Source organism: Rousettus aegyptiacus, unplaced genomic scaffold (genome assembly GCF_014176215.1).
Source record: "Rousettus aegyptiacus isolate mRouAeg1 unplaced genomic scaffold, mRouAeg1.p scaffold_m13_p_10, whole genome shotgun sequence".
In the NCBI taxonomy this organism is placed as follows: domain Eukaryota; kingdom Metazoa; phylum Chordata; class Mammalia; order Chiroptera; family Pteropodidae; genus Rousettus; species Rousettus aegyptiacus.
In genome coordinates, this window is record NW_023416285.1 from 36,573,240 (window position 1) to 36,598,448 (window position 25,209).

The 25,209-nt window shown below is 33.0% G+C and overlaps 1 protein-coding gene and 1 pseudogene across 3 annotated transcripts in view; both read right to left on the reverse strand.

The window, feature by feature from the left end:
* The window catches only part of GRID2 (glutamate ionotropic receptor delta type subunit 2), a 1,244,053-nt gene that overhangs the window by 484,368 nt on the left and 734,476 nt on the right, over window positions 1-25,209 (reverse strand). For all 3 annotated transcript variants that reach the window (XM_036227700.1, XM_036227697.1, XM_036227699.1), the window contains exons 6-8: window positions 20,877-21,050; window positions 14,598-14,759; window positions 445-564 (exon numbers count right to left, since the gene is read on the reverse strand). In XM_036227700.1, coding sequence (XP_036083593.1) covers window positions 445-564; window positions 14,598-14,759; window positions 20,877-21,050 — 456 coding nt within the window. The remainder of the gene's footprint in view (window positions 1-444; window positions 565-14,597; window positions 14,760-20,876; window positions 21,051-25,209) is intronic.
* Window positions 9,083-14,088, reverse strand: LOC107503656 (annotated as a pseudogene).

The following is a 25,209-nucleotide window of genomic DNA, read 5'->3' on the forward strand; positions in this document are numbered from 1 at the left end:
GCATAACACGCATAGCAGTTGAAACACTGTAATGTCACATTTTATGGTAAACTTTCCCTCTTATTACATTAAGTTTTTAAGCTCTTGTTCTGATTTTGTGCATATTTCAAGTTAAAAACCAAAGCAGCTCTGCATTATATAAATATTAAATTCACTACTTTATAAAAATTATTATTATAATGAATGAAAGATTATGCTAGTTCCCTAGGTAACCATCAGACTACCTTTCTTTCTTTAAATTATTCTAAGGCATACACAGAATATATTGATTAGTACTTCTAGTAAGTACTTAAGGTTATTTAAATACCTAATTGTCCTCTTTCTGTCTCCTTCAAATTACAATAGACACTTTAATGTATATTGTGATCATATAGTATGAAGACAATCAAACCAAACCACGGTTACTTTAGAAAAAAACATATTTATCAATATTTCGGGTCTTACTTTGCGAACACCTCGGCCAAGCTCTTCTCCATAGTTAGTTCCAAGAATTTCAAAATGGACATTGGGATTGCCTCCATTTTCTCCAAATTCCAGCTCTCCAGTCAACCCACTAACTCCACCCTAAAGGAAAGAAAAGATACTGACATAAGATTTCTGAAGTAAAATAGTAATAATAGTAATGCATAAAAGAAAATTCTAGAAACAGAACACTATTTCAATTTATAATTATTTCAAACATTCAATTATTAAAAGGCTATTTTTTAATAAGTACGAAGCTTAAATAGGAGAGCAATGAAAAGTAACTTTGAGAATCACTTAATCCAATTTCACACACTTTACAGATGAGAAAATTTAGACACAAAGTGTCAAATGATTACACAAACTGACACCACGTTAGAGCTGAGACTAAATTCTAGGCTAGGACTTTTGCCACTATCCCTTCTGACATGCATGGACCCATGAGTCAGAAAACAAGATGCTTCTGGAGAGTATAAAATCTACTCTAGAGACAAGTTTTGACAATACTCTTTCTCCAGTACACCATTTGAATTTGATCTAAAATTAAATATGGGATTCCAAAAAGCCATAGTTTCTAACTTATTAGAGGTTTATTTTCCCTCTTTCTTTAAATATCTTTTATAAATAAAAAAAAAAAGAAAGAAAGCTAAATTAGGCTTGAAATCTGGTTTTGCTCTTAAACAGCAGTGTTGGCTGTTGAGATACATTGGGAATTTCCAAGCTTCGTCTCTCATTCAACACGACAGATGTTCATTTCCCCAACAGATGGCAATATAGGTCATACTTCTCTCTTTTTTGTTTACCATTCTTTTGTCAGTTTAGTTTACCAGCCTTCACATTATTTAGGATTTTACAAATAAATATCATATTTTGAGTCACTTCTATACCATAGTATTTTTAACTTTGAATTTTGGCCTGATATTTACATTTATTTGGACAACTTATCTTAGTTTGTAAATTGCTTTAAGTACCACCTCTATGATATACTTAAATATACAAACAGTCCCTGACTAATGATGGCTTGACTTAACAATTTTTCAACTTCATAATGGTGAATTCAGTTGAAACTGTACTTCGAATTTTGAATTTTGATTTTTTCCCCCTGGGCTAGTGATACATGGTATAATACTCTCCGTGATGCTGAGGAGCGGCGGTGAGCGCAGCTCCCAACCAGTCCCATGATCACAAGGGTAAACGACCGGTATTTCACAGGGTACTGGGCTGCCAGTGGTTTTTGGATATAGTGCTCTGAGCATTTTTAAGGTAGGCTAGGATAAGCTTTGACGGATGGTATGTTAGGTATATTAAATTCATTTTCGACTAACAGTATATTCAATTTACAATGGGTTTATCAAGACATAACCTTATCATAAGTCGAGGAGCATGTCTATCTCATTTTCTATAACATCTAACTCAACTTTTAGTCTTTTACAGCAGGTATCATGCTGTGTGCTATAACTCCTATTGCATGTGTGTCTTTTAGCCCATTGCGTGACACTAAGTTCAAAACAGGCATTCGATAAAACCACTGCTTACTCATTACTTTCAATATTAAATCTATTTCATTTTTATAAGTTATAATCAACAAAGCTGATCCTCTATAATTATTTCCTAATAAGTCAGTTTCTCTTTTGTTATCCAGTTTTATTAATAAATGATATGTTGAATTTGGTATGTCTATGCTCTTTTTACAAATGATTTAGCAGTCAATTGCATGGATTTTGGGATCAGACTTCCTGGATTTGATCGATGGCAAAGAAATCTACTAGCTGTATAAACCTGGCTAAGTCATTTAATTTCTCTATCCCCCAATATTGACATCTGTTAAATGGTATTATTATAAAATAATAGTAACTACACCAGAAGATTATTTTGACTCTTATATCACACGTAAAGAATACAAGAGAATGTCTGACAAATTGTGGGAATTTATTTACTATTGTTGTCATCATCATCATTACCTACATGATTTTTTCATTCTCCAATTTTGGAGAATTTCTAGTTCTGCTAGAAATTGTAGGCATGCTCCCGATTTTTTTCAACTAATGGTTATTGAGGTAGTAAAATTTCAATACAATTCATGAATATTTACATAGTTTCGGGAAATGTTTTTGCAAATTCAGACTCAAATTTCATTGATTAGTATTAGGGAAGAGAAGAGTTAATGAAGCTGGTTTAGGATCTATTCACTTCTTTTACCAGTGTGTTAGGTGGGACAGTCAAGGGGGAGAAAGAAAAGATAGGAGGTAAATGTGCCTAATGTCCTTGTCAACTAGAACTTCAGTTAAAGACACTAGTAATACTACAAAGAATAGTTCTTATTTAGAAAAGCCCTTAGCAGGATGAACCATGCTAAACAATTTTTGTAGTCAATAAACTCAGGGTCTATGGATTAATGGCTCATGGCTCCCTGAAAAATGTCCTGAAGATTTTCACTTTCTAGGGTAAACAATGGAGATAGTTTGTAATGTAAATGGTCCCTGTTATGTGAGGAAAACCTATAATACTTTCCTTGGAGAGAGAATGTGCATGTCCAATTTGAGAAGAAAAGACTTGGGATATTCTCTCTCCTTTGTGCCTTTCGATTGTCCCTGTCTTTGATAGGGATAAATTATCCAATTCTTGTAAGTCAATTTGATCCTATATGTTCACTTAGTACTAATATTTCAAATAATTCAATTATCACTTAAAAATTTAAAGATTGGGGTTAAGCACAGTAGATCTTATTATTAATATTTCCAAATGGCAAATATTGTAGAAGTTTGACCGACAAATGTAGCTTATGTTACTACATAGAAGTTTAAAACACTGGTATTCAGTAACCTTTTTATAAGAGCCTATCATGTTCTCAATCACATATCTACCTCAGTAATAACCCCTAATTATAACAGAATCTGGAATCTCTGTTGTATGCTTTATTTGAGAAAAAAGAAGAAAGATATTGCATATCAATATGATTGTTTCATTGCAAAAAAATGCTATGCTCTGGTAAATTTTAAATGTTTGAACACTAGACTGTCTGGCATTATATTATTATTCCCAATTAATACTAATATTGCCATTCTGAGCTAATGTCTTTCTCCTTAACTTGTATCTAGTACCAAGCAACTTAGTACACTTACATTACACACAGTATAAAACTATAAATTGGAGGACCTGCATTTAGTTTATTGTGCCCTCTGCTTACTTTGCTCACCTTTTTGACTTTGTAATTTATCTTCTTTATGTCGTATTCTTAATGAGTTGTTAGCATTTGTAATCAGTAAAACCTTCCCTCATGAAGATGTAAGGGATCTTTGAGAGATTAGTACTTCAAGAAAATAATAATCTGAAGCCCCTTGTTATCTGACCTTAGCTTAACCTGATTTTTGATTTCCAAAGAATATTTCCATGCTTTTTTTTTTTTTTTTTTTTTTTTTTTTTTTTACATTTATCCTTAGATCGACCTTGAAAACAGAACCTTGGTAAAAATGTGTACTGACCAGTTGTAAAGAAGTTGTCTTTGTGCATGCACAGTTGTGTTTTTTTTTTTTTTATTTCTTATTGATATAGCAGATTCTAAACAAAATAAGCTAATAGGATATTAACGGTATGAATAATACATACAAATAACTTCTAAATGTCCTTTAAATTGACAGCAAATATTGCTGCCAGAACAAACCTTTTTTAAAATACCAGATAAAATTGGTTTGGATTTCATCCTACCCACTCTATATAGAAATGCTAGTGGGCATCAAATGCAGAAAGAAAAATTAAAAGAGTAGATTTAAAGGTTCAGAATAATTTACCACAAAATAATTGGTTTCTGAAAAGTTTAAAAAAAAGTTGTTTTTCCCTTACAAATAGAATGTTAGAAAAAATGAGAAAAAAAAAAACATTTATTAAGGATTTATTTTACTCTATTTATGAGGTGGAAGAATTTTTTCCTGTGCTTGAATCTGCTAAGTAACTTATAGATTCTTTTGAAAGATCATATGAAACATCGAATATTTATGAGACTCATCTAATTTCCTTATACACATTCCTAGGTTCCTTGCAACCTGTAGACATGCTTGGCAACCAAGGACACTCTGTTAAATAAACATGAGCCCAGTAAGGCATTGAATACACTGAGAAATGCCAGTTTCAGTGGCATGTCCCAATGCTCTGATGTTTCATAAGTTCAGAGAGAAAAATCTTTGCCAGAAGGAAAATGCTACAAATCTATCCAGAAAAAAAAATATAATGAGTAGATAAATACTAAGATACAAGATGCAAAAAAAGAAAAACAAACAAAAAATTTAAAAAAACGAAAAACAAACAACAATTTCTGTGAAGTGTTTGGGAAAATTTCAGTTGCCATATAACATTTATATGTGATATGTGTGCATATATAGATATATACCTGTGTATTTACATATGTACATATATACTCAAATATTCATTCATAATTGATACTCGAAACAAATTGAAAAATAAATATGAGGTTACTGGCATATCGATCATGTGATCTACATCTTAGAGAAAAAGAAACTGAAGTTGAGACAACCAGTTACTTGAGGAACCGAAACTAAAACCTTCACCTTGTGTCTTATACATTTTCTTCTAGGCAGTTGTAAACTGTTCATCATAACATATGTTTATCATTGCGGAGTTCTCAAAAAATGTATGTTGAAATGTAAGTTATATTGAATTAAACTTATACCATTTCCCCACTTTATGATTCAAATGCCCTGAAGTTGGAGTATACACTGATTAGTCCACAAAAGGATTATTCCAAGAGCATAGACTACTTTTTAAAAGCTCTCCTAGCATCGTTTATTTGCACATATTTTGTGAAAAGACTATTTTATATCTCAAGTCAACACTTTTTCTGGTAAGTCAGATTATGTTTTCCTAAATTCTCTCTCTCCTTCAGGTTTATAAATTCTAAATGATACATAGTGCTTTATACAAAAAGCTAAGTAATATGCTTCCATTCTGCAAATACACAAATTTAAAAACAACACCCTTGATGTTTTAGAGTTTTTTATGTCCAAGTCAGACACCTAGAATCACCATTTTCTTTTTCTTCTCCACATATTTGTATTAAATCAAGGTCTTATTTCAATCACCTAAGTATCTCTCAAAGATATCTATTTCCATTCATCTCCATGATCCACATCATTGCCTAAGCTTCCTTTAAATTGGAGCATCAGCCTCTTAATTGATATTTTCTTATCCAGTCTGTCCTGGTCTAATGACAGCTGCAAAATGGATCATCTACTTGTAAGTCATTGAGTAATATGATTTTTGTCACCTCATTTAATATACCTAAGTGACTTAACCTCACCCCTCAGATGAAGTTAGAAACTTTTAACATGGTTTACAAAACCCTTCATAATCTTTGCCTTGTCTTCCTCTTTTAGCTAATGAGGAACTACGGCCCTATTCTGTCTCTATTTTAGCCACCCTGGTTCTATTTCAGATGCTTAAATGTCCCACGCTGTCCTTCTTGCAAGCCTGCTAATATTCTATTCCCTTGGACAAAATGTTCTTCTTTGCCCATACTCCTCTCTTTCTTTTCCTGGCAATTGCCTATTCATCTTAAATGTTTCCAATTATCTCTCACTCTTATGCCTAGGTAGGTCTTTAGTCACACATTTCCAGAGCAGTTGGAATTTTCCTTTTTTTAGAACTAATTACACTTATAATTACTTTTGATATTTCTACTTTTTTCCCTTATTCTGTGATCTCACAGTACAGAATATGGTAGTGTTCAATAAATATTTGTTAAATTAATATATTACCATGTAAGAATTAATTTCAATATTTTCTTCATTTCAAAGAATACTCTTTTAGATGTCAACATGTATCAAAATATTATATATATATGTATATATATATTACATAAACACATTTCAATGTGAGAAAATGTATTAGCACTAAGAGATTTGAAATACTGCCACAAATGTTGATTTTCCACATTTGGTATTGAAAATGATAATCACAAAGGATTTAGCAGACATTAGCTGATTAAGCCAATGAAGAGTTATTTGATTTAAGGAGCTAGCAAATATTGATTGGCTTTTATGTAGAATACATAGAAAATATCACTGCTTTTATAATCACATTTTTTAGTGTATTTTTTAAGTTAAAAAAATACTAAACAAAAGATGTAAATGTATTCTTTCTAAAACCCAGCTCAGATTTTGTCATACCCATGCTCAAAAATTCTTTCATTTCCTTTGAAAATAAATTCCTTTCCTCAGTCTCTTTCCAGTCCAAACTATTCTCTCCATGTGTTCTGTGCACTCAATTTTTTTCATCGTCTACACGATTTATGACAATACAAATGTCAGCTAGAGTGCTCCCACCACCTAAAATATCCCTTTCTCCATATATTTACATATCTCGAATCTGTTAATTTTCGAGTTTCCATTGAGATACTATCAGTTCCTTGCAAATCTATTTTCTCTGTGTTGGGTCAGGTTCCCCAGGAAACAGCTCTGAAATGAAAATTTGCTTGTGTGTAGGAGGGTTACTTGAAGTGCTCCTGAGAAAAGTACCTGGGGGGAGAGAGAGAAGAGCGAGGGCACAGGGAGCGGTGAAACCGACATGCAAACCCACTGGCAGCTCATATGATCGCCTGGGCTAGACTGCAGTTGCAATCACTCTTCAGAGTTATCCCGAAGGGAGACCAGGGACTCAGACCTTCCTAGTTCCGCAATGACTGGTCGTTGGGTGCATGCTCTTCCAGAAGAGAAGTGGAACAGCTCCCTTCTGCACAGGGCAGCTCCTGGACAGAGGCCCAGCAGTGTGCCCTTGGGAAAAGGAGCACCTCCCCAGTGAAGCAGGGATCTGAGTGTGTACCACGGCACACTGCGCTACGCCCTTTCCTAAAATTCAACAGGATTCTATTTTTACCATATCCGGGGCCTATCTCTCACCTTAGAGTATAGCTTTTTGTGTACTTCGCCAATATTCATTATTAGGCTCTAAATCCTTTTTTGGGTAATTATGCAAAATTTGACTAATACATTCCAGTCTAGGCATTTGATGAATATCTGTTGAAAGAGTATTGAATACATAAATGAAGTGTACTCTTGGAAATCATTTAAATATTAATAGTAAGAAATAGAAAATGATTGCCATTCAATTGCAGAACAAGTCTGTAAATAAAAATAGGCTGCCCATGTCACATGGGTATAATCCTATTTTACAATCTGTAAGAAAGTCAGTAGATCTGCATGGATTAAACTGATTTCTAAATGTTCCAGGGAAGTGGTTTTCAAATTGTGGTTCTCAGAATCGATTGTGGTGGGTATGTAAGTAACGTCATTGAATTTAAGTTATACAATATGAAGACTCCTTACCAAAATACATGTTACAGTTTAATGTAGCTTCTCATAATAAACCCCACCCCCAGCCCCCCCAAAAAATACGTATCTGTGCAAATGAAGTTTTGGATGCAAGAGCTTTTAAAAATGTAGTCTGTGTCTTTGATACAGTCTTCTTGTAGCTTCCTCAATGTACACTCCAACTTCAGAGCATTTGAAGAAGCCATAATAAGACTAGGTATTTTTTACATAATATTAACACTGGTATTTATACCCCTGATTTCTTGTGTGTGTGGTTTTTTAGCAAATGATTTTGACAATTCTGCTATGAACAATAAAAAGGGTAAATGGTATGGTGCACAGAACACAGAATTGGGAGCCAGAAAACTTGGTATTTAAAACTAATATGCTGTGTGACCAACCCTTAAAAAGTCATTTAATTTTTCTGAGGCTCAGTTTTCTCTGTCTTAAATTGGAGGAAATAAGTAAGATTAAATTTATTTTACCTCACTACTCTAAAATTATATGGGTTGCTAATAATTTTTAAAATGATTTTAAGTATTTAAAATAATTTTAGAGTAAAACCAAAATAGGATACATCCTTTACAGAATTAAAAAAATCTCTTTTCAAATGATATCTGTAATATACTTTATAGTAAAACACCTGTGGCATTTTTATTAAGTCAAGATGCTGTTTATCACCAAATTATATAAATTTGGAAGAAGAAGCTAAAGCACTCAGCCAAGAAAAGTTTTCATTTTATTATTTTTAAATTTTCTCTATCACCTATTAGGAAAAAAGTTTTACATACTAGGATAAAGTGGTACAAGTTAACTTAGAACCTGATCATTTCCTTTTACTTATTTCTCATTTTATAGTAGCCATGCGAACAAGCTTCTAGATGGGATTGCATCTGAGCGTTGTAACAGCGCCAAAGGCTCCGGTGATGTCTTACCTCACATTACAAAACCCCAAGCATATGTGTGATTGCTATTAGAAAGACTAATGCCCTGTTACCTATATATACATACAGATTAAAAGCCTTGGTGTCAAAAAAAAAAGGAGGTAATTTAAGAAAATTATCTATTGCATATTTGTAAATTGATACAGTATTTTTACTTAAAATATGAGAAAAAAATAAAACACTTTACTAAGAAAATTGAACCTAGGTTAGAAATTTTTATGGATCTAAATAATAATCTAAAATTTTTTTCCATTGATGGCAACAAAGGTGGTTAATTGACTCATATGTCAAACATACGTGAAAACACAACTCCCAAGTGAAAATTAGCAGAAACACACGGCACTGTTCACGAGATCTTCAGAGCAAGTGAACAGTTTTTCCAGTGACTGTCAAAAAGTCATCATCAGCCGAAGCACACAGTGTTTCTTGAAACATATCTTTGGTAATTGCTATGTCAGATTGTCCCTAAAATCTTCAAAAGTTGTGAGTATTTTAGAGCTGGTGTTTTACTCTTAGATTAAATACGTTTTTTCAAAGCTTCATCTAATCTTTTCATTTAGGAGAGACAGCATTCATTCCTGTATTAGGAACAAATATGTCCATATGTCCATGACGTGAGCTTAGGGGTCAGTAGCAGGCTGCTGTAGAGCCTCTCGGTGGAAGTTATTTGCTTTTCCAACATCAATAACTTTAATGTTTTTAAAAATCATACTTTAGCATGGGCTTCTGTTAAGCCAATTAACAAGTCCAGCTGTCAAGTGAGTGCCAAAACTGCCTCTCAGCTACCTCAGATCTTCCTCATGTCTACATAAACTTCCATTGAGAGCCTGGCTGGTTTCCTGGCTCAGCCTTCAGCACTGTCATCTCCATGAACTCCTCTACCTGCTCTTTGCCTTGATAGTAGAATCACCAAGTAGTGAACCAGATGCCTGTAATAGGCTTCATCCTGAGGGTCTAGCATGGGGAAGGTCAAATCAAACTTTCATAATAACATGTGAAATAGCTGGATATTTTCAATAGTAGATTTTTTTTTTTTTTTTTTTTTTGGATTCCACTGAGACTCAATAGGATTTACTGCTGCCAAGACATAGGTGTAGCCATTGAGCTGACAACCTCAGTCTCTGCAATACAGTTAGCTGTTTTATGACTTCATGTAGTACTGACCTTATACTTTCATCCTCTCAAACTTAAAATACAGTGGACACCACTGTCACCCAGGACAAAAGCACTGGTCTGCAAGATCAAGTGCCTCATCTGGAGATCTTTCTCTGCATACTCTGCATGTACTCTTGGGATGACTGCACTGGAGTCCTTCCCAGATGTGTACTAGTCCCAGGGAACTAGACTATAAATACATTGGAGATGCTGGGACTTGCTGGTCCCAGGGTCACCACACAGCAGGATACTGATCTCAGTTTGCTCTTTCCTGTGTAACTAAAATTCTTCCTTGTTTCTTGGAAGAGTTGAAGCAAGATTCCCTTTTTTAAAACTTTGTGTTCTTACAAGTTTGGAGCCCAGGCTGAAGCAAGTCTCTGATAAATGTCTGGTTTTCTAGAAAGTTTCTTAAGCAATTCTATACACTTCTCTGAAAAAAAAAAGTTTCTGTTCTGCTTCTTTATCTGCTTCTTCATGCAAATGTTTTGCATCCATTTTCCAATAATGACATCAATGTAAGTTCTGGAGACACACTTCTCATTACTCACCCTTGAATTGACTCAATAAAAACAGCTCGATAAATGCTTGCAAAGTTCACTCTGTTCCAAGCTGAACCTTGTCAACAAGATTATTATGAGCAAAAAGGATGACAGTGTGAGGCATCTACTCCACAGGCACATTTTCAAGAGACTCAAAGTGTAATCATCTGCTTATCAGAGAACAAGTAGTCATAGTTCAGCGGGATGCTGTGGGTGGTGTGGCAGCATTCACACATGCAGGGCTCAACAATTTGGCCATAGTGCATTTCCACCATAGCTGTGTGAGTGCACACCTGGCACTAAAAGAAGGCCCTATGCATCTTTGAAATCATCCTGATCATCATGCCACTGATGGTAATGAGCTGGTCAATGTCTTCTGGACTCAGGTTTCTCATACTCTTAGTCTTCAACACATTGAATGGTCCTACTTGAATATGATGTTCTAAGACTGAGTCAGGATTACTGTTACAAAAGATTTCATTGACAGCCATGTCATGAGTTGGGATAACTTCCTGTGGGTAGCAAATGAACTGTGTGTAGAGATTTTTGTCAAATGATTTTATGTGTTCACGGTTTACATTTTAAAATTGCTCCCAAATAATATTAATCTTCCCAAGTAGTTGCATGTACAGAGGTCCGATGATATCTATGGTAACACATTCTTCTTCTTTAGTCAATAAAATGTTAAAAGAACCTCTGAAATTTTTCTTTGCATGTTGCCATATTTACATCTGTTCCACAATTCACAAGTTTTTAGCCTCATTGGCCACTGTATCTTCTGTTGCTAGCCCAAACTGTAAATCTACCTACAGATGTTTCTGTTACAGATCCCAGGTCATGCCTCTGCCTGTGGGTGTGCCCCTAACACCATGCTTGGGGTTCCCTCTATCAAGAGCTGGAGAGCCATATGTCAGTGGTGAACTAACATCGAAATCAAGAGGAATAGTTGAAGAATGCCACCCGTGAAGAGCTGTAAAATACTATGTCCTGTGTGGCAAGGTTCTGCAGGTCGGCTCCAGGCCAGTTCAGTATTGGCTGCAGTTCTCCTGTAGAAGTAGAATCCTCATCTCTATGTCTCTGAGATTGAGATAGCCTGGCACCCTCACTTAGAGGGAGGAAAGCTGGCCACCTCCAGACTATGCAGGGCTCTGGAGTGCACCCGGAAAGTCATGCTCCCAGTTGCCCCCAAAAAAGATTTTTGAAATTTTAAAAATATATAAAGTATTAAAATTAAGTGATAATTTTATTTGAGGACGGTATCAATGTCTGCTTGAAAAACACAAGGGCATAAACTACAAAGACAGGAGTAAGAATCAGGAGTCAAATATTCAAAGTTGATCAGATCAGTCACAAAATCTATCAAACATCAATAACTTCCTTATGTACCTACAATAACTCTTTTAAAAATATAACATGACAAAACAATTCATTAAAGAGATACATTAAAACCCTATAAAAGTTTGGGAATAAATACAAAAAAAATATGTATGAAGAACACTGTGAAGTTTTATCAAGGTCTATAAAAAGTAGACTGTCCATGGATTGAAAGGCTCAATATTGTAAAGATTATTAATTTTCTTGAAAATAATCTCAGAGCTCTAAAAAGTAGACTATAAAAATATATACCATATTCATGGGTGGAAAGACTCGATATTTTAAAAATTATCAATCTTCTCAAAAATAATCTATAAAGTTGAAACAAAATCCACATAGATAATACATGGGAGGAATAAATATTTGAGAATTAACCTCTAACTTTTGGAAAAAGAAATATGGAGGCACCTATTCTACCAATTCATAAAATAAATTATAAAGCTTTAACACAAGAGTGCTCTGGAATCTACAACCTCCCATTTTACTGGACATGTATAGTACTTATGTTAACTTCTTTGTAACTCTTTTGTTTTATCCCTCTAATTAAAATATAAATAATTAAATGACAGACATTCATTCTTTTACTTTGTTGTCTCCTTGCAGCAGCACACAGGCTTTGTAAAGTATATATATCATGCTCTTAAAAGAGGCATTCAGTGGTTACTCTAACGTAATAAAGCATTTTATCGCTAGAACATTCCCATTGTAATAAAGAGCTTGACTGCATTTGTGATGTTCGGCTGCTGATTTCTCTTGGCTGCTGATTTCTCTTGGCTGCTGATTTCTCTTTAAGCTTTGCCCTCTCTTTCTTCCCCCTTTGGCTCTTCATGTGGACAGGCTAATTAAGAAAGCCCATCCTCCACTTCCTTCTTTGACACTCATAGGAAATTTAAGTCTTACAAATTTCCGCACACCAAGTAAATGGGAACTTTTTCCAGCTCCACCCTCTAACTACTACAAAGGCCCAGCCTCGGCCTCCAGTGCTTGGCCCAAGCCAGCCTGGACCTTCTGGGAGTCCATGTATCAGTAGTATATTTTCTTTGAAATTCTCTTGGTACATGGGATATTATTAGCCTTCACATTTGAATAAGATGACCAAAACACCACTATGAGGAAAAATAGTGTGATGGGGGGGGGGGGAACCTCAAATTTTTTAAGGTCATTTTGAAATGCGAGACCAAAAAATAAATAAATTGAACATCTGCAATCACATATATAATTCAAACTTAGTCTTTAGATATATAGAATGAATATATTCCTTTAAAGAGTGTCACTGGGCTAAAAGCTTATAGGAACAAATAGACAAACATTCCTCTAAAACAAAATTTCATAATTACTGTATTATATCATTCTTTTTATTATAATTTTCCTAATAACAACGTTTTACATATTGATTGCTCTAAGAGAAATACCTACATATTATGGTGTCTCTCTTTCCCTACTAGCGATACTCTCACTAAATAAGTGTCACCTAAGCAACCTCCCAAACTATTATTCTGTCTTTGGGAGACAGCTTCAGGAAAATGAATATATTCAGGTTCTTCATCCTAGCCAAACTATGAATGAATAAATTGGCAAGATCAGAATCATGTTCAACAAGCTCCCTTGGATCTATACCTGCCAACTCTTTACATAGATAAACAGATTTGGGCAACACTTTGAGTTTAAATCTGACTAATCCATTTTTCAGTTGAAAAATCTTCCTCTGTCAATATATTTGATACATTTAATTCTCAAGTATTTGTGTTGATAAGAACCTAAATTCTCATTAAAATGATTCTTTTGCAAAGAGGAAGCAGTACCGAGAGAAAGATCCAGGCTAGTCCTCATTTGAAACATTTCTTTTTTCCACTTCCTGCTTTGTTTGTACATATACTTCACTTCCAACATTAAATTTTTAGATTTTTCCCTAGATTTTCTAAATACTTCATATTTCTTTTGACTAGCTATTTCTCCTTTTGTTTTCAGGAGAGAAAGGCAAACACATGCAGAGAGGAAAAGGATAGGTAAAATAACATAAACTTCTAAATGGCTGTCTCCTTTATGTAAAGGGTACAGGAGAGATTTGTTTGTTTCATTAATCATTTCATTTTAAATCCAAGAAGCTGTGTGAGACAAATGGAGAATGCCAGTGAGGATGACATGATCAAGAGGCTAATAAACTGCAGAATGCTTATACCGTTGAGAGGAGATGAACAACATAAACTACCTCCTGGGAATAAAACAGGTGGCTAAGCCAAAGCAGGTCACAGCCAGGCTAAACACCATACTGACAGTGAACAAGACTAATGCCATCGAGTACCCAAATAGGTCATAAATACTGCAAAATATTAACTGTTAATTATACCTTTACTATAAGATAAATTAAAGATCATGACATCCGATGTCTTACTATGCACCATCTAAATGAAAAACAGCTACATCTAGAATTCATTTTTTTCAGCTGATAGTGTAGTGTAAAGGAAAAAAAAAAAAAGAAACTTCCTAGACTTTGCGACAGGCACCAAAATAATTTGAGCATCTCTAACTTTAACAGTACAGTCAAGGTGATTTAAAATATTTCAACCACTGACTTTTTACTTGAGTAAAATCCCCTTACAAATAAAGAAGGGTTCCTTGCTTTTGTATATGTGTGTGACTTTCTGATCTTCTAATATTTCATTTCTCTATTATACTGCTTTGTGCTTTGAAATGGCAGCAATATTAGAAGAGAAAATCCTTCTTAAAAAAATCTCATCAAACAATGATTTATTGTATTGTTTTTACAGAAAATTAGGAAGAGTAAAATGCTAGTTAGAAGTTACCTTCTTGATGGTCTCCAGCATGGAACGGCCTCCCTGCCATGGCTTGGAGTTCTTTCTGATACATGATAAACTTGCCATGCTATGCCACTTCCGGTCCTCCAGCTTCTTATGAAAAGCATTAGCAAGCAGAAGCACTGTGTCATATATGTAAAGGTTTGAAATCTGAAAAGACATTAGACAGTAACAATTAGAATCACTGATGCCAACCATCAAAACTGTGGGGAAAATCATCCGCTCGGCTGCTTCCGTTCAGGACATAGATGGTTGGTTTACTGGGTTATTTATTAAGCAGAAGGTTTCTTTGTTCATTTTCCCGGTAATTTTGCTATTGAGAATGAAGTCTTGTCTGATTGTATGCTTCAATTGCTTTTTCAGCTTATTTAGGTGTGAAAGAGAAGATAAAAAAGAGGAGTTTCGACAGGCAAGGCTATTAGTGTCAGACCTCAGAAAATTACTGGACTTTATTTCTTTTTGAGGAGGTAAGAATCAAAGGGCTTAAGATTGCAAGGACAAATTGAATAATACATTTTCCAAATATGTCAAGTTTTTGCATTCTGATTATTCAGATGGAGAAATACTCACTTGATCTTACATATGAGTGTCATAGGTATTAGAAAAAGGAAGTAGTCATCTGTGTGTGTTTGTGTCTGTGGGGATTCAGCAATGAAAAAATGAGAGGAAACAGCACCATTCATAAACATCAACATGATCAAGAATCTATAGAAAATTATATAGGTATACATGTGAATCATAATTCATTACTATGACATATATCAAAGACAATTAACTTTTTGAATGTGCATTTATATTAAAGCTTTCTTCTTCTAAGGTAACCATGTTATCTTCTTTCTATATAGATTAAAAAGAAATTATAGAAATGTTTGCTAAGAGCCATTGCACTCTTACATTTAACTCTCGCCAGAACTACTATGCATACAATCAACTATTGAAGGTGTTTATTTTCAAATAAATTAGAGATTATTTAGGAAAATATGAACACTAAGAGGTATCCAAGGTCAATAAGAGCTGTTAAATGTCATATTTTAACCTCTGAAGGAAAAATCCAATGTAAAATAAAAAATGAGAAATCAATGTAACTATGAAAATTAAGTCCATCTTAAATCATTTAAATTTTCTCAGTTATTTTAAAGTATCTTAACACAGTTCCCCCCCCCCCCTGAAAACAAAAGGAATAGTGTGTTGATTGCTCTTTGCTTATAATTAATCATGAAGGAATCTTATAAAATTGTCTTCCCACATCACAGAATGGTACTAAGTTCAACCATTAAGATAATGAGAGTTTGGTGCTATGAACAACTGTTAATAAGTGATTCCTAATGGTGTATTGTGAGTTTTCTTTCATTATTCAGTAAATCTTTAATCATATGAGTTCCTTCTGTATAGAGGCTCATGTTGTACATAATTTCCCCTTTTTGTGCTTTTGTTTCCCTTATCGTTTATTTCCCCTTGACTTAGCCTAGAGTCTAGCACATATTTGTGGTTCTTGTCATCGTTGACAAATAGTTGTTAAATAAAAGAAGACGAAAAATAATGAAAGTCAAGTTTAACATCAGGTAGGTTTGACAGAAGATGTGACAAACTTGAGAAGCTGGGTTCCACCCACATCTGATACTTCTGTGGTACAGTCTCTTTTGCACACCTTGTGAAGCATGCACTTTGAGCATCCATGCTAGCCTTAAAGGTGAATGCTTCATACTCAATATGTGACAGATGTCTTCATCAAATGACTACCTCTCCTAACTGGCCCGCATGTCAAACTTCAGGATCAAAAGAGGGTGGCGCCTGTTCTTTTTTGAGGTCCATGCTCTTTGCTATATCACATTTAAATCCCCTTTCTGCCATCCTCTGCTAACTTCTTGGTTACTTTTTATTCATGAGGTCTTTGACTTCTCCCTCAACATAACCCCAAACTATCTCCCAGCATTAAAAAGGTCACTTTGTTTCTACGTAGATGATCTATACTTTTACTCTGGCCACAACCAACACAAGTGACTATTCACTGGACACAAACACACACCTCCTCTACCATCTTAAACTCCAGTATTCCACCATCTGACCAACCATTTCACCTCAAATTATTGTCACTACACTTGGTTTCTGATCATGCTGAACCACCAGCAACAAACCTCCTCCACGTGACAACCTTCTAATATTTGACACCACCTCTTACTTGCCCTGAAATAGCCTCTTTTCTTTAGCTGTTCATCATCAGTATAATTTCTAGGTGTTTCATCACCTCAGCTTTCTTCCTCTGTTCTCTTGCCTTCTGTTGTTTCTGTTCAAAGTTTAATACTCAGAACTGACACATTATTGCAGATGTGATCTGACTAGGAGAGAGATAAGGTCTATCTCTCTTGATCTTAGCAAAATACTTCTGACATAGAGACCAAGATTACATTAGAATGGTTTCGAGCATATATGAATTGTACTATTTTCATATCAAATCTGTCCTCATCCTAACAACCTTAAACAGCTATCAAACCAGTTCTCATCCATCTAGACTTCCTATAATTGATTTTGAACCTATAATTTATCTCTGTGGAATTTCCACTTTTAGGCTTATTATTCAGTGATTACATTACATAATATAACCTTTCACTCCTAATTTTATGTCATCTGCAAATTTGATAGGTGTATTTTACTAATTTTTATCCAGATAGTGATAAACGTTTTGAAAATATTAGGTAGAAGAATAAAATCTTCCAGATGACCACAGAGAGTTCCTTGCACTTCAAGAGTAGAATATTGATTAGTGTGGTTAGAATATTTTTCTAGTTCCACTTCTCAAACTGAGGGTAATAGAAGCTCTGTTGGTAAGCTGTAGAAACAGGAAATATTCAAAGCTACAGAAGATATCTGAGCCATGTCCTAGGCATATCAGTTTTGCTTGAAGATTGGAGAAAACACAACTAAGTAATTTAGCTAGTGAATTATCTGAAAATCATTTTTAATTTTAAAGATGCTCACCTGTTGTAATTGTTAAAGTTAATAATGAGGATGTAACCTACTTTGAATTAAAAAAAATCTGAAGCCAGAGTGTTTATTATCTTCTGTTCTTAGGAGTCCTACAGTCAGAATGTTTGACTGACATCAACATAGACTTTTTAATGTCTTCCCATTATGATTTCATAAAAAAAAAAAAACTTGTCAAATACTGCATAAAAGTCAACATACAATAAATAGATTTTCTACATTCTTACAACCTAAAAATAATATTGAGTAAGACTTAGTTCAGCAGTGCTTATTCTTCAGGAATTCCTATTGTCTTATTTGAAATTCCCCAAACCATATAATATTTCTACAATTTACATGTATGTTAATTTTTAGTATATTAAACTCTGTCACTATCTTTTCATATTCCTTTTTTAAATGGGGACACTATACCAATGTCTTGCACTTGAATCCTCTCCCCAACTATTTCTCTAGTATTTCTAAATTATAATATTGTAATCATATCTATTGGTTTATGTACTGCTCTGAGAAATTACTTTTCAAGCCTCATTTTAAAGCAGTAAAGCATACTCTTACTATCTCCATACTCCTGCTCCTTCTAAACCAGTGGTTATTTTTCATGTAATGGCTTTTATTCTAACCTTTCTTATTTAAAGACAATTTTTCTTAGATGGATAAAACAAAAGCAAAAAGATTTGAACATTTCTATTTTCTCTCTAGTAGCATGCATATTAACAGTTTCTCTAAGCAGTAAGTGGCTCACTTCCCTCTTGCTTCAGATATTGCTAAAAGCTCTGTTTCTAGTCAAAAGATTTCTTTACCATTTATTTTGCAACTTCAGAAAGGTTTCACTCTCTGGCACTAATTTAAGTATTTTGGAAACTTGTTTTTTGTTCTTTCTAAATCTTACTTTCCATGTATATGAAAATAGGTAACAACCCAGAGACCTTTACCTTCTTATTCTCTGCTATATTAATGATTGTTATTTTATGATTGGGATTCTATTTTTAGAGTTCATTTGAGTCATATTTTCAAACCTTGATTTTTTTATGAGTTATTTTTAATTGTACCCCGCTGATAAGTCTATCTGTGATCATATTTACACGCATTGTTTTTATGAACTCTAAGATGAGAAGATTACTTCCTAGAGAACCAATTACTTCCAAATTTTCAGTAAGTATTTTTCTTCTCTCTAATTTCAATGGGATAAAATTTTCACCAAGGTAAGTCTCCATATTAACTGCTCTGCTTTTAGTGGAACATTTTAAATTTAAGAGTCCTACATTCAGACTCTTATTTATATAAATCTTCACATATCACAGTTTCTGTTAGTTTTCTTTTTATATATTAAATATTTAGTCAAATTTCAGTACGTGTAATAAGGAAGTTAATCTGTAATAAATACTCAAAGAAAAAGTAATTGTCATTTTTTTTTTTTTTTCATCTGTATGTTTGAGCGGAGGAAGATGAAGGTTTGGGATAGGAGAGGGGTTGCTTTATCTACGACCTTAATTCATCAGATAAGTCTGGGAATAAAGATAAATAAAATATCTTTCCTTGATTTCAAAAAATCAATTAATTGAATTAGAAGGATTATGATGTTAGGTAATTGTATTTTAAAATACTATGCAGTTACTTTCTGCTTTCCCAATTTTTATACTTCCTGCTACTTCTATCACAAAAATGGTCTTTGATATTTCAAAATTTTCTAAATCAAAATTCGTTCATGCTTTTCTCCATTTAGGTGTCTATCTTTCCAAACCAATTATACTCATGACTATTAATATGAAAAGATAGGTCTTTATAAGCAAATCAATAAGATTGGCATTAAAATTTAAACAAGTGTTATTTAGGCTTCAGAGTGGCTTATTTTGATCATTGCCGTCTCTTTAATTACATTCAAATCCACAAATATTCACAAAGGTGCAAAGCACTGTGATAGATATAATGGGAGAAATAAAGATAAACTAGTACTTTATGGGATTTTATAATACCAGGGCCTGGAGGTAACTTACTCTAAAGTAGATTAAGATCTAGTAGGAAACAGAAAGTTCTATGGGAAATAATCCCAAAGCCAGCTGCATGGTAACTACATGTTGGTCATTACAATAGTAATACATTTGAAGAAATAATTGGATAAGTAATAATTCATCTAAAAAACTCAAAACTGACTAAAGATAGGGAGACTGGGGCGTTAGCATTCAAAAGTAGTTTTGCAAAATCACCTTATTTATGTGGTGTTATTGGAATTGAGTTAGATTTCCAAAATGTTCAAACTGAACATCTCTAAGTACTTAAACATTTTCAATGCTAAATATTTTGAAGGAACAGTTTGCTAAAATAGATCATATATTTTTCTGACTTCTGAAATTGACCAAGACTTTAATCTTTGTTGATATAACAGAGTTACTGTTTAAATACTAATATGCTAGCAGTATACTACAGTGATACCCTTAGGAACTGAAAAGCCCTTCAGTCATAGGATATTTGAATTAGTGCATTCGATTGATTTCTTTTTCCCTTTCTCTTGCTTTGCCAGAGTGCTCCTTATAGCTCTTTATTGTTGTCTATGCACCTGCCTTTTGTAATGCACCCTTCAAATTGAAATATTGAGATCTCCAGTGCAAAAAAAGAGTAAAAATTAAAAATACGACAGATTTTTCCTTAAGAGAAAGAAAAAGGCGTTAGTGATAATTTGAAGGACATTTTCATGAGTAAGATACAGGAAACTGGTCTTTCTCTAATTTGCTGCTAAGAGATTTTATTTACTTTCAAATTCTTTGTACTCTGAATAGCAAAGGTTACAGCTACATCCCATCTGAGCTGGATACAACTATATAATACTACAGCATTTTTTTTTTTTTTTTTTTTTTTTGCATTTCTAAATAGTTTTTGGTGAAGTTCTTCAGACTGGAGACTAATCTTAAAAAAATAAAAGTCTACATCCTCGTTATGCAAAAATGTCAAGCAAATTTATTAGCTTAATAATTTGGAGCTTGGCATTAAGGAGTATCAATCATAAATTATACCATGAGAAATGGTATAGCTCTACCTACTTGCTGAGAGGGAAATAACCTTTCCTTATTATATTACTATAAACAAGTAGATATTTTGTTATAATGAGGTTAAAAGGATCAAAGACAGATCCTCAGCACCCTTCTTATCAGATTTAATAAACTGCTGGAGGAGGAGAATAGTTTAGAAGTTGCAAACATGTGTAATTCTAAATCCAGTGTAACAAAAACTCCTTTCCACAATTGCTCAACAAAGCACCATTGTAAGAAATACTCTGACGCTAGAATGTACCTCCATATTCTGAGCAAATGGATCTTTTGGATCACACAATGTTGAAGATATTCGATGGTTGCCACGGAAACATCGTTGACTTATATTCTGGGGGACTGGAAATGTCTGCCGAATGATAGTTAGCCTCCCAATTGACCTTCTTACAAGTTCCTGTACATCCACATCATTTATTTCCTGTAAGATATGACCAGAAATGGAAGAATTAGAAATAATTTAATACAATATTATAAACCAAAAACTATTAATAAGTTGTTTTCTAGAAATGCTAAGGGATTATATTACTGTAATACAGTCACTAAATGCTTAGCCCACATTCAAATGAAAACAACACATGCTCATTAAAATGATCAACTCATTCTTATTTGCTGTCTGTGCTTAAATTATATGCATTAATGCCTAAGTAATTCCAAATGGTGCAATTGACTTAAATACATTTTATTAATAAGTTTATAATTTATTATGTTGAACACTTTAGAAAAGTATACATGTCTAAACATCAAAAAAGTCACAAAATAAGTTATTTTAATTTATTCTTTAATGGATTTCAAGGTACTTCTAGTAACTAGGAATGTAGTTGCAATTTAAGAGTAACACATATATTCTTAGCAATGAAAAATGAACTGTTAAATAAGGTAAGTAGAGAGAGCAAGAAGACATTATTTTTTAAGACTTTCCTCAGTCATTATTTAGAATTATTGGTGTTAACCTATGCATTTCTCTTGGTTCAAAATGGATTTTAAAAGTGCTCACTAAGTGTTGAGTAAGTTAGTGTATAATTGTGATTATAACATGAAGATGAAAAACTCTGTTGGTTAGCATAATGTGAATAAGGTTGTGTGAATGTACTTTTTACACAAATTAATGTTATTCTGAATATGAGTGTTTGCCAAACTCAAAGAAATATGTTTTATACCTTTTCCTTTCTTGCCTCCTAATTCCAGACTTAAATTTTATGATTTGACTCAATCATGGATGTAGAAGCAATACAAATGAAATATTTTTATAACATACATCTGTTCCAATTGGAATTAGTCAGAATAAAAGTGATCAGAATAAATTTTAGATTTAGGATAGTCTTTAGTAAGGAGTTTGTGCTTCTTAGTGTCTATTTAGAACTTTTTAAACCAAGGGAGGCTTTGCAATGAACATATTATTTGTTTCAGCAGATTCGTATAACAATAGAAATAAAAGATGTGACATAAGAAAAATTTTGGACTGACTGCATAGAGCATTGCTCATTTTCAAATCAAAGAATTATTACAGAAATAAAAGACAAAAAGACTGTTTACAGATGTAAATTTTCTTCTTTACCTTACTAAGCTAATCACATATTATTCTTTTTTGTAGCATTTATTAGTTTTAAAATTCATCCTTTTATTTATGATCTTCATGAAATAGAAAATATTTTTTTTTTCCTGAAAATAAAATAACACCTGCCATCAGCTTTATCTTGCATGATATCATGCATTGCTAGTTGATTAATCTTTAATGTATCATAAAATTGCTTTTCTGTTTAAAAGGCCGTCTTTTTCCTTTAGTCTATGTCATTTCACTGGCCACCAAAAGCTCTGCCTGGCAAAAAGCAGGTCATTTTTAAATTTTCTGTCACCTATTCACGAAGCAGAATTAAACAGTGTCTTGTCAACCCCATTTTTAGCCTTCACCTAAACCAAGAATCTTTTAAAATTAATTAATATTGCTATTCAGCATCTTTACATTTTCTTAAATTCCATATTGAGCATGTAGACATTTTCATTTAAAAGGCAGTGAATAATTATACTATTCTTCTTATAATATTAAATTGTGTTACATATGTAGTTGCTGTTTCTTTACCAATACTAAATTTTATCAACATTTTATCCAATAGCACCATCTCTACCTGGCTGCAGCCCTGATGAACTACAAATCATTGTATTAGAAAAAAAAGTTACATTTATAAGTGCCTACTCTAAGTTAGGGAAAATATTAAGATAACCTATTATCTAATTTTCTGTTGAAAACAACATGGATTCAGATACTATTATTCTTGTTTTATAAATAAAGAACTGGGGAGATTCCAAGCTCTTCATTCAAAATACTCTATTTATAGTATGAATTTATGTTATCAGATGATACATTGTAATTACACAAGAAGTCCATATTTCCTTACAGAAATTATTTAGATTGATATGCATGAGCGATGGGAATTCTATAAGGAATGATGAAGTCATTTATCATGAGCTAAACAGTACTATTTCAAACCCACAAAAAAAGAGTTGGTTACTTTTTATAGGTTCCAAAGGCTTAAGTTCTAAGTGACTATAGGGAGGAAATGACTATTTGAATTGAATATATTTTGCCTATTATTATTCGAGGAAGAGAAAAGTAAGTAATTTTCTGGGAGGAAAGAATCTGCCATTCTGAATGAAGCTAACAGACAGTCTGTCTCAAAAAATTCACTTGCAGTTTTAGTTTTGACACCTGATTTCAAAATCGTTTGATAGTGATATGAAAACTTGATTAGGCAGCTATTTTATATTTACAGAACTTAACGTCTGCATTTCAAAAGGGCATTTCAAAAGTGGTAGATATAATGTTATATAAACACTGAAAGTCAAGTGAATACTTAATCTATTAGGAGATCCTTTTAAATAAAAAAATACATATGTAAACTTCTGTATTAAAATATGAAGCTACTGTATAATCTACTAGAATCAATATTGTTCTAAATTTTAAAAATGTGTAAACTATTTGAATTTTCTATTCATCATCCACTCTCCCAAGCTTCTAATATCACCATATTAAAAAGATACGCAGAAATTTCCTGTTTTAAAGCATTTAAAGAAGATAAATTATAAAATTGTTTGTCCTTTTGTCTTATTTATTTGAATGAGTTTATTTTTATGACATATGAATTAATATTTCAATAAAAATATACAAATATGTTTTAACATACCTAGTTTTTCTCTATTTTACTTCTCCGGACACATGGCATACAGTTTTTTTTTTTTTTCTTAAGAATAATCTACATGAATTGTCAAAAATTATTAAGAATTACATCAGTATATCCAAGATAATATTGTTATGTATGATGGCTTAATGTAGAGTGAACCTTGAACTGTGTAAGAGCAAAGAAAGGGGAAAACTAAAATATCTTGTAGGAATACAACTTTATCCCCAAACAGCCAGTTCTCAGAACAAATTTTGGATCAATTCTGAATCTTCATTGGATATCAGCTTTAGGTTTAAATTAATAGAATTCCAGGGGAAAACTCTCAAATAGATGCCAACTTTTACTATATGAACTATTTCAGAGAAGGGGTCCCTCTCTCCGTTTCCCATTCTCTTATCTCTTTTCAACTAACTAAGTTTTTGGCTCATAGTAGGTATTTAGTAAATGTTGATAAAGAAAAGATTGAATGAATGAATGGCAAGTTTTCACCAACCTGTCTTCTGAGAATGAATACCTCACATTTTAAGTCTAGACACTGGGGTGCTTTAACGATTCTGGGTAAAGCAGATTCTAGTAATGATATTAAGCTCTGTGGTATAGTTTGAAAAGATTATGTTTATTATTGTTTTTGTGAATATGTTTAGATTCTCCATGCTTTAGCAAAGATGATCCTCTGATGCTTCATAAAATTGAACACTAGTATAAAACAATTACACAAACTTTATGATGAAATATGGAACAAAACCAACTGTAGGCTATACACTAGCAGGAAGAGAGGAGAAAGGGAACTTTGTTTTAAAGATTAGTAGTGAGAAGTTCAATTAATCATTTAACTAGAAAAAATGAAAACATCCATTATACATATAGGCTTTTTAAAATTTCAACAACAATAACTTCTCTTTAACTGTAGAACTAAGCAGTGATTAATAAAGAATAATAACTTTAAATATGTAAATAAGAAATCAGGATAACAAAGGTCAGGTTCAGGATCATCAGAGAATAAAAGGTACATATAGCTGTATTTGTACTTCTTGCAGTTTTAAAAGGTATTTATCTTCCCATCTGGATTTCTAGCTTTTATAAAACTTAAATAAATGCTAGGACACCTGTTTCAGGGCCCTGAAGGTGTGGCAATACTTAAATAGAAAGGCTGTTCTGAGCTAGGTTCACTGATTGTAGGGAGAAGATAAATACCATTACTAACTACTAACATATGATTGATTACACCATATAAGTTAACACAGCCTCTCACTATTATAGCACAGGTAATGCAAATGAAAAAATATATATTGTTTTGAACTTTCTACATCAATTTGTATCATGATGCACAATGCCAATTTTAATTTACAGTTTCTCTCTGAAAAATTATTGATGCGATAAGATTAAATCAATTTTTGCAAC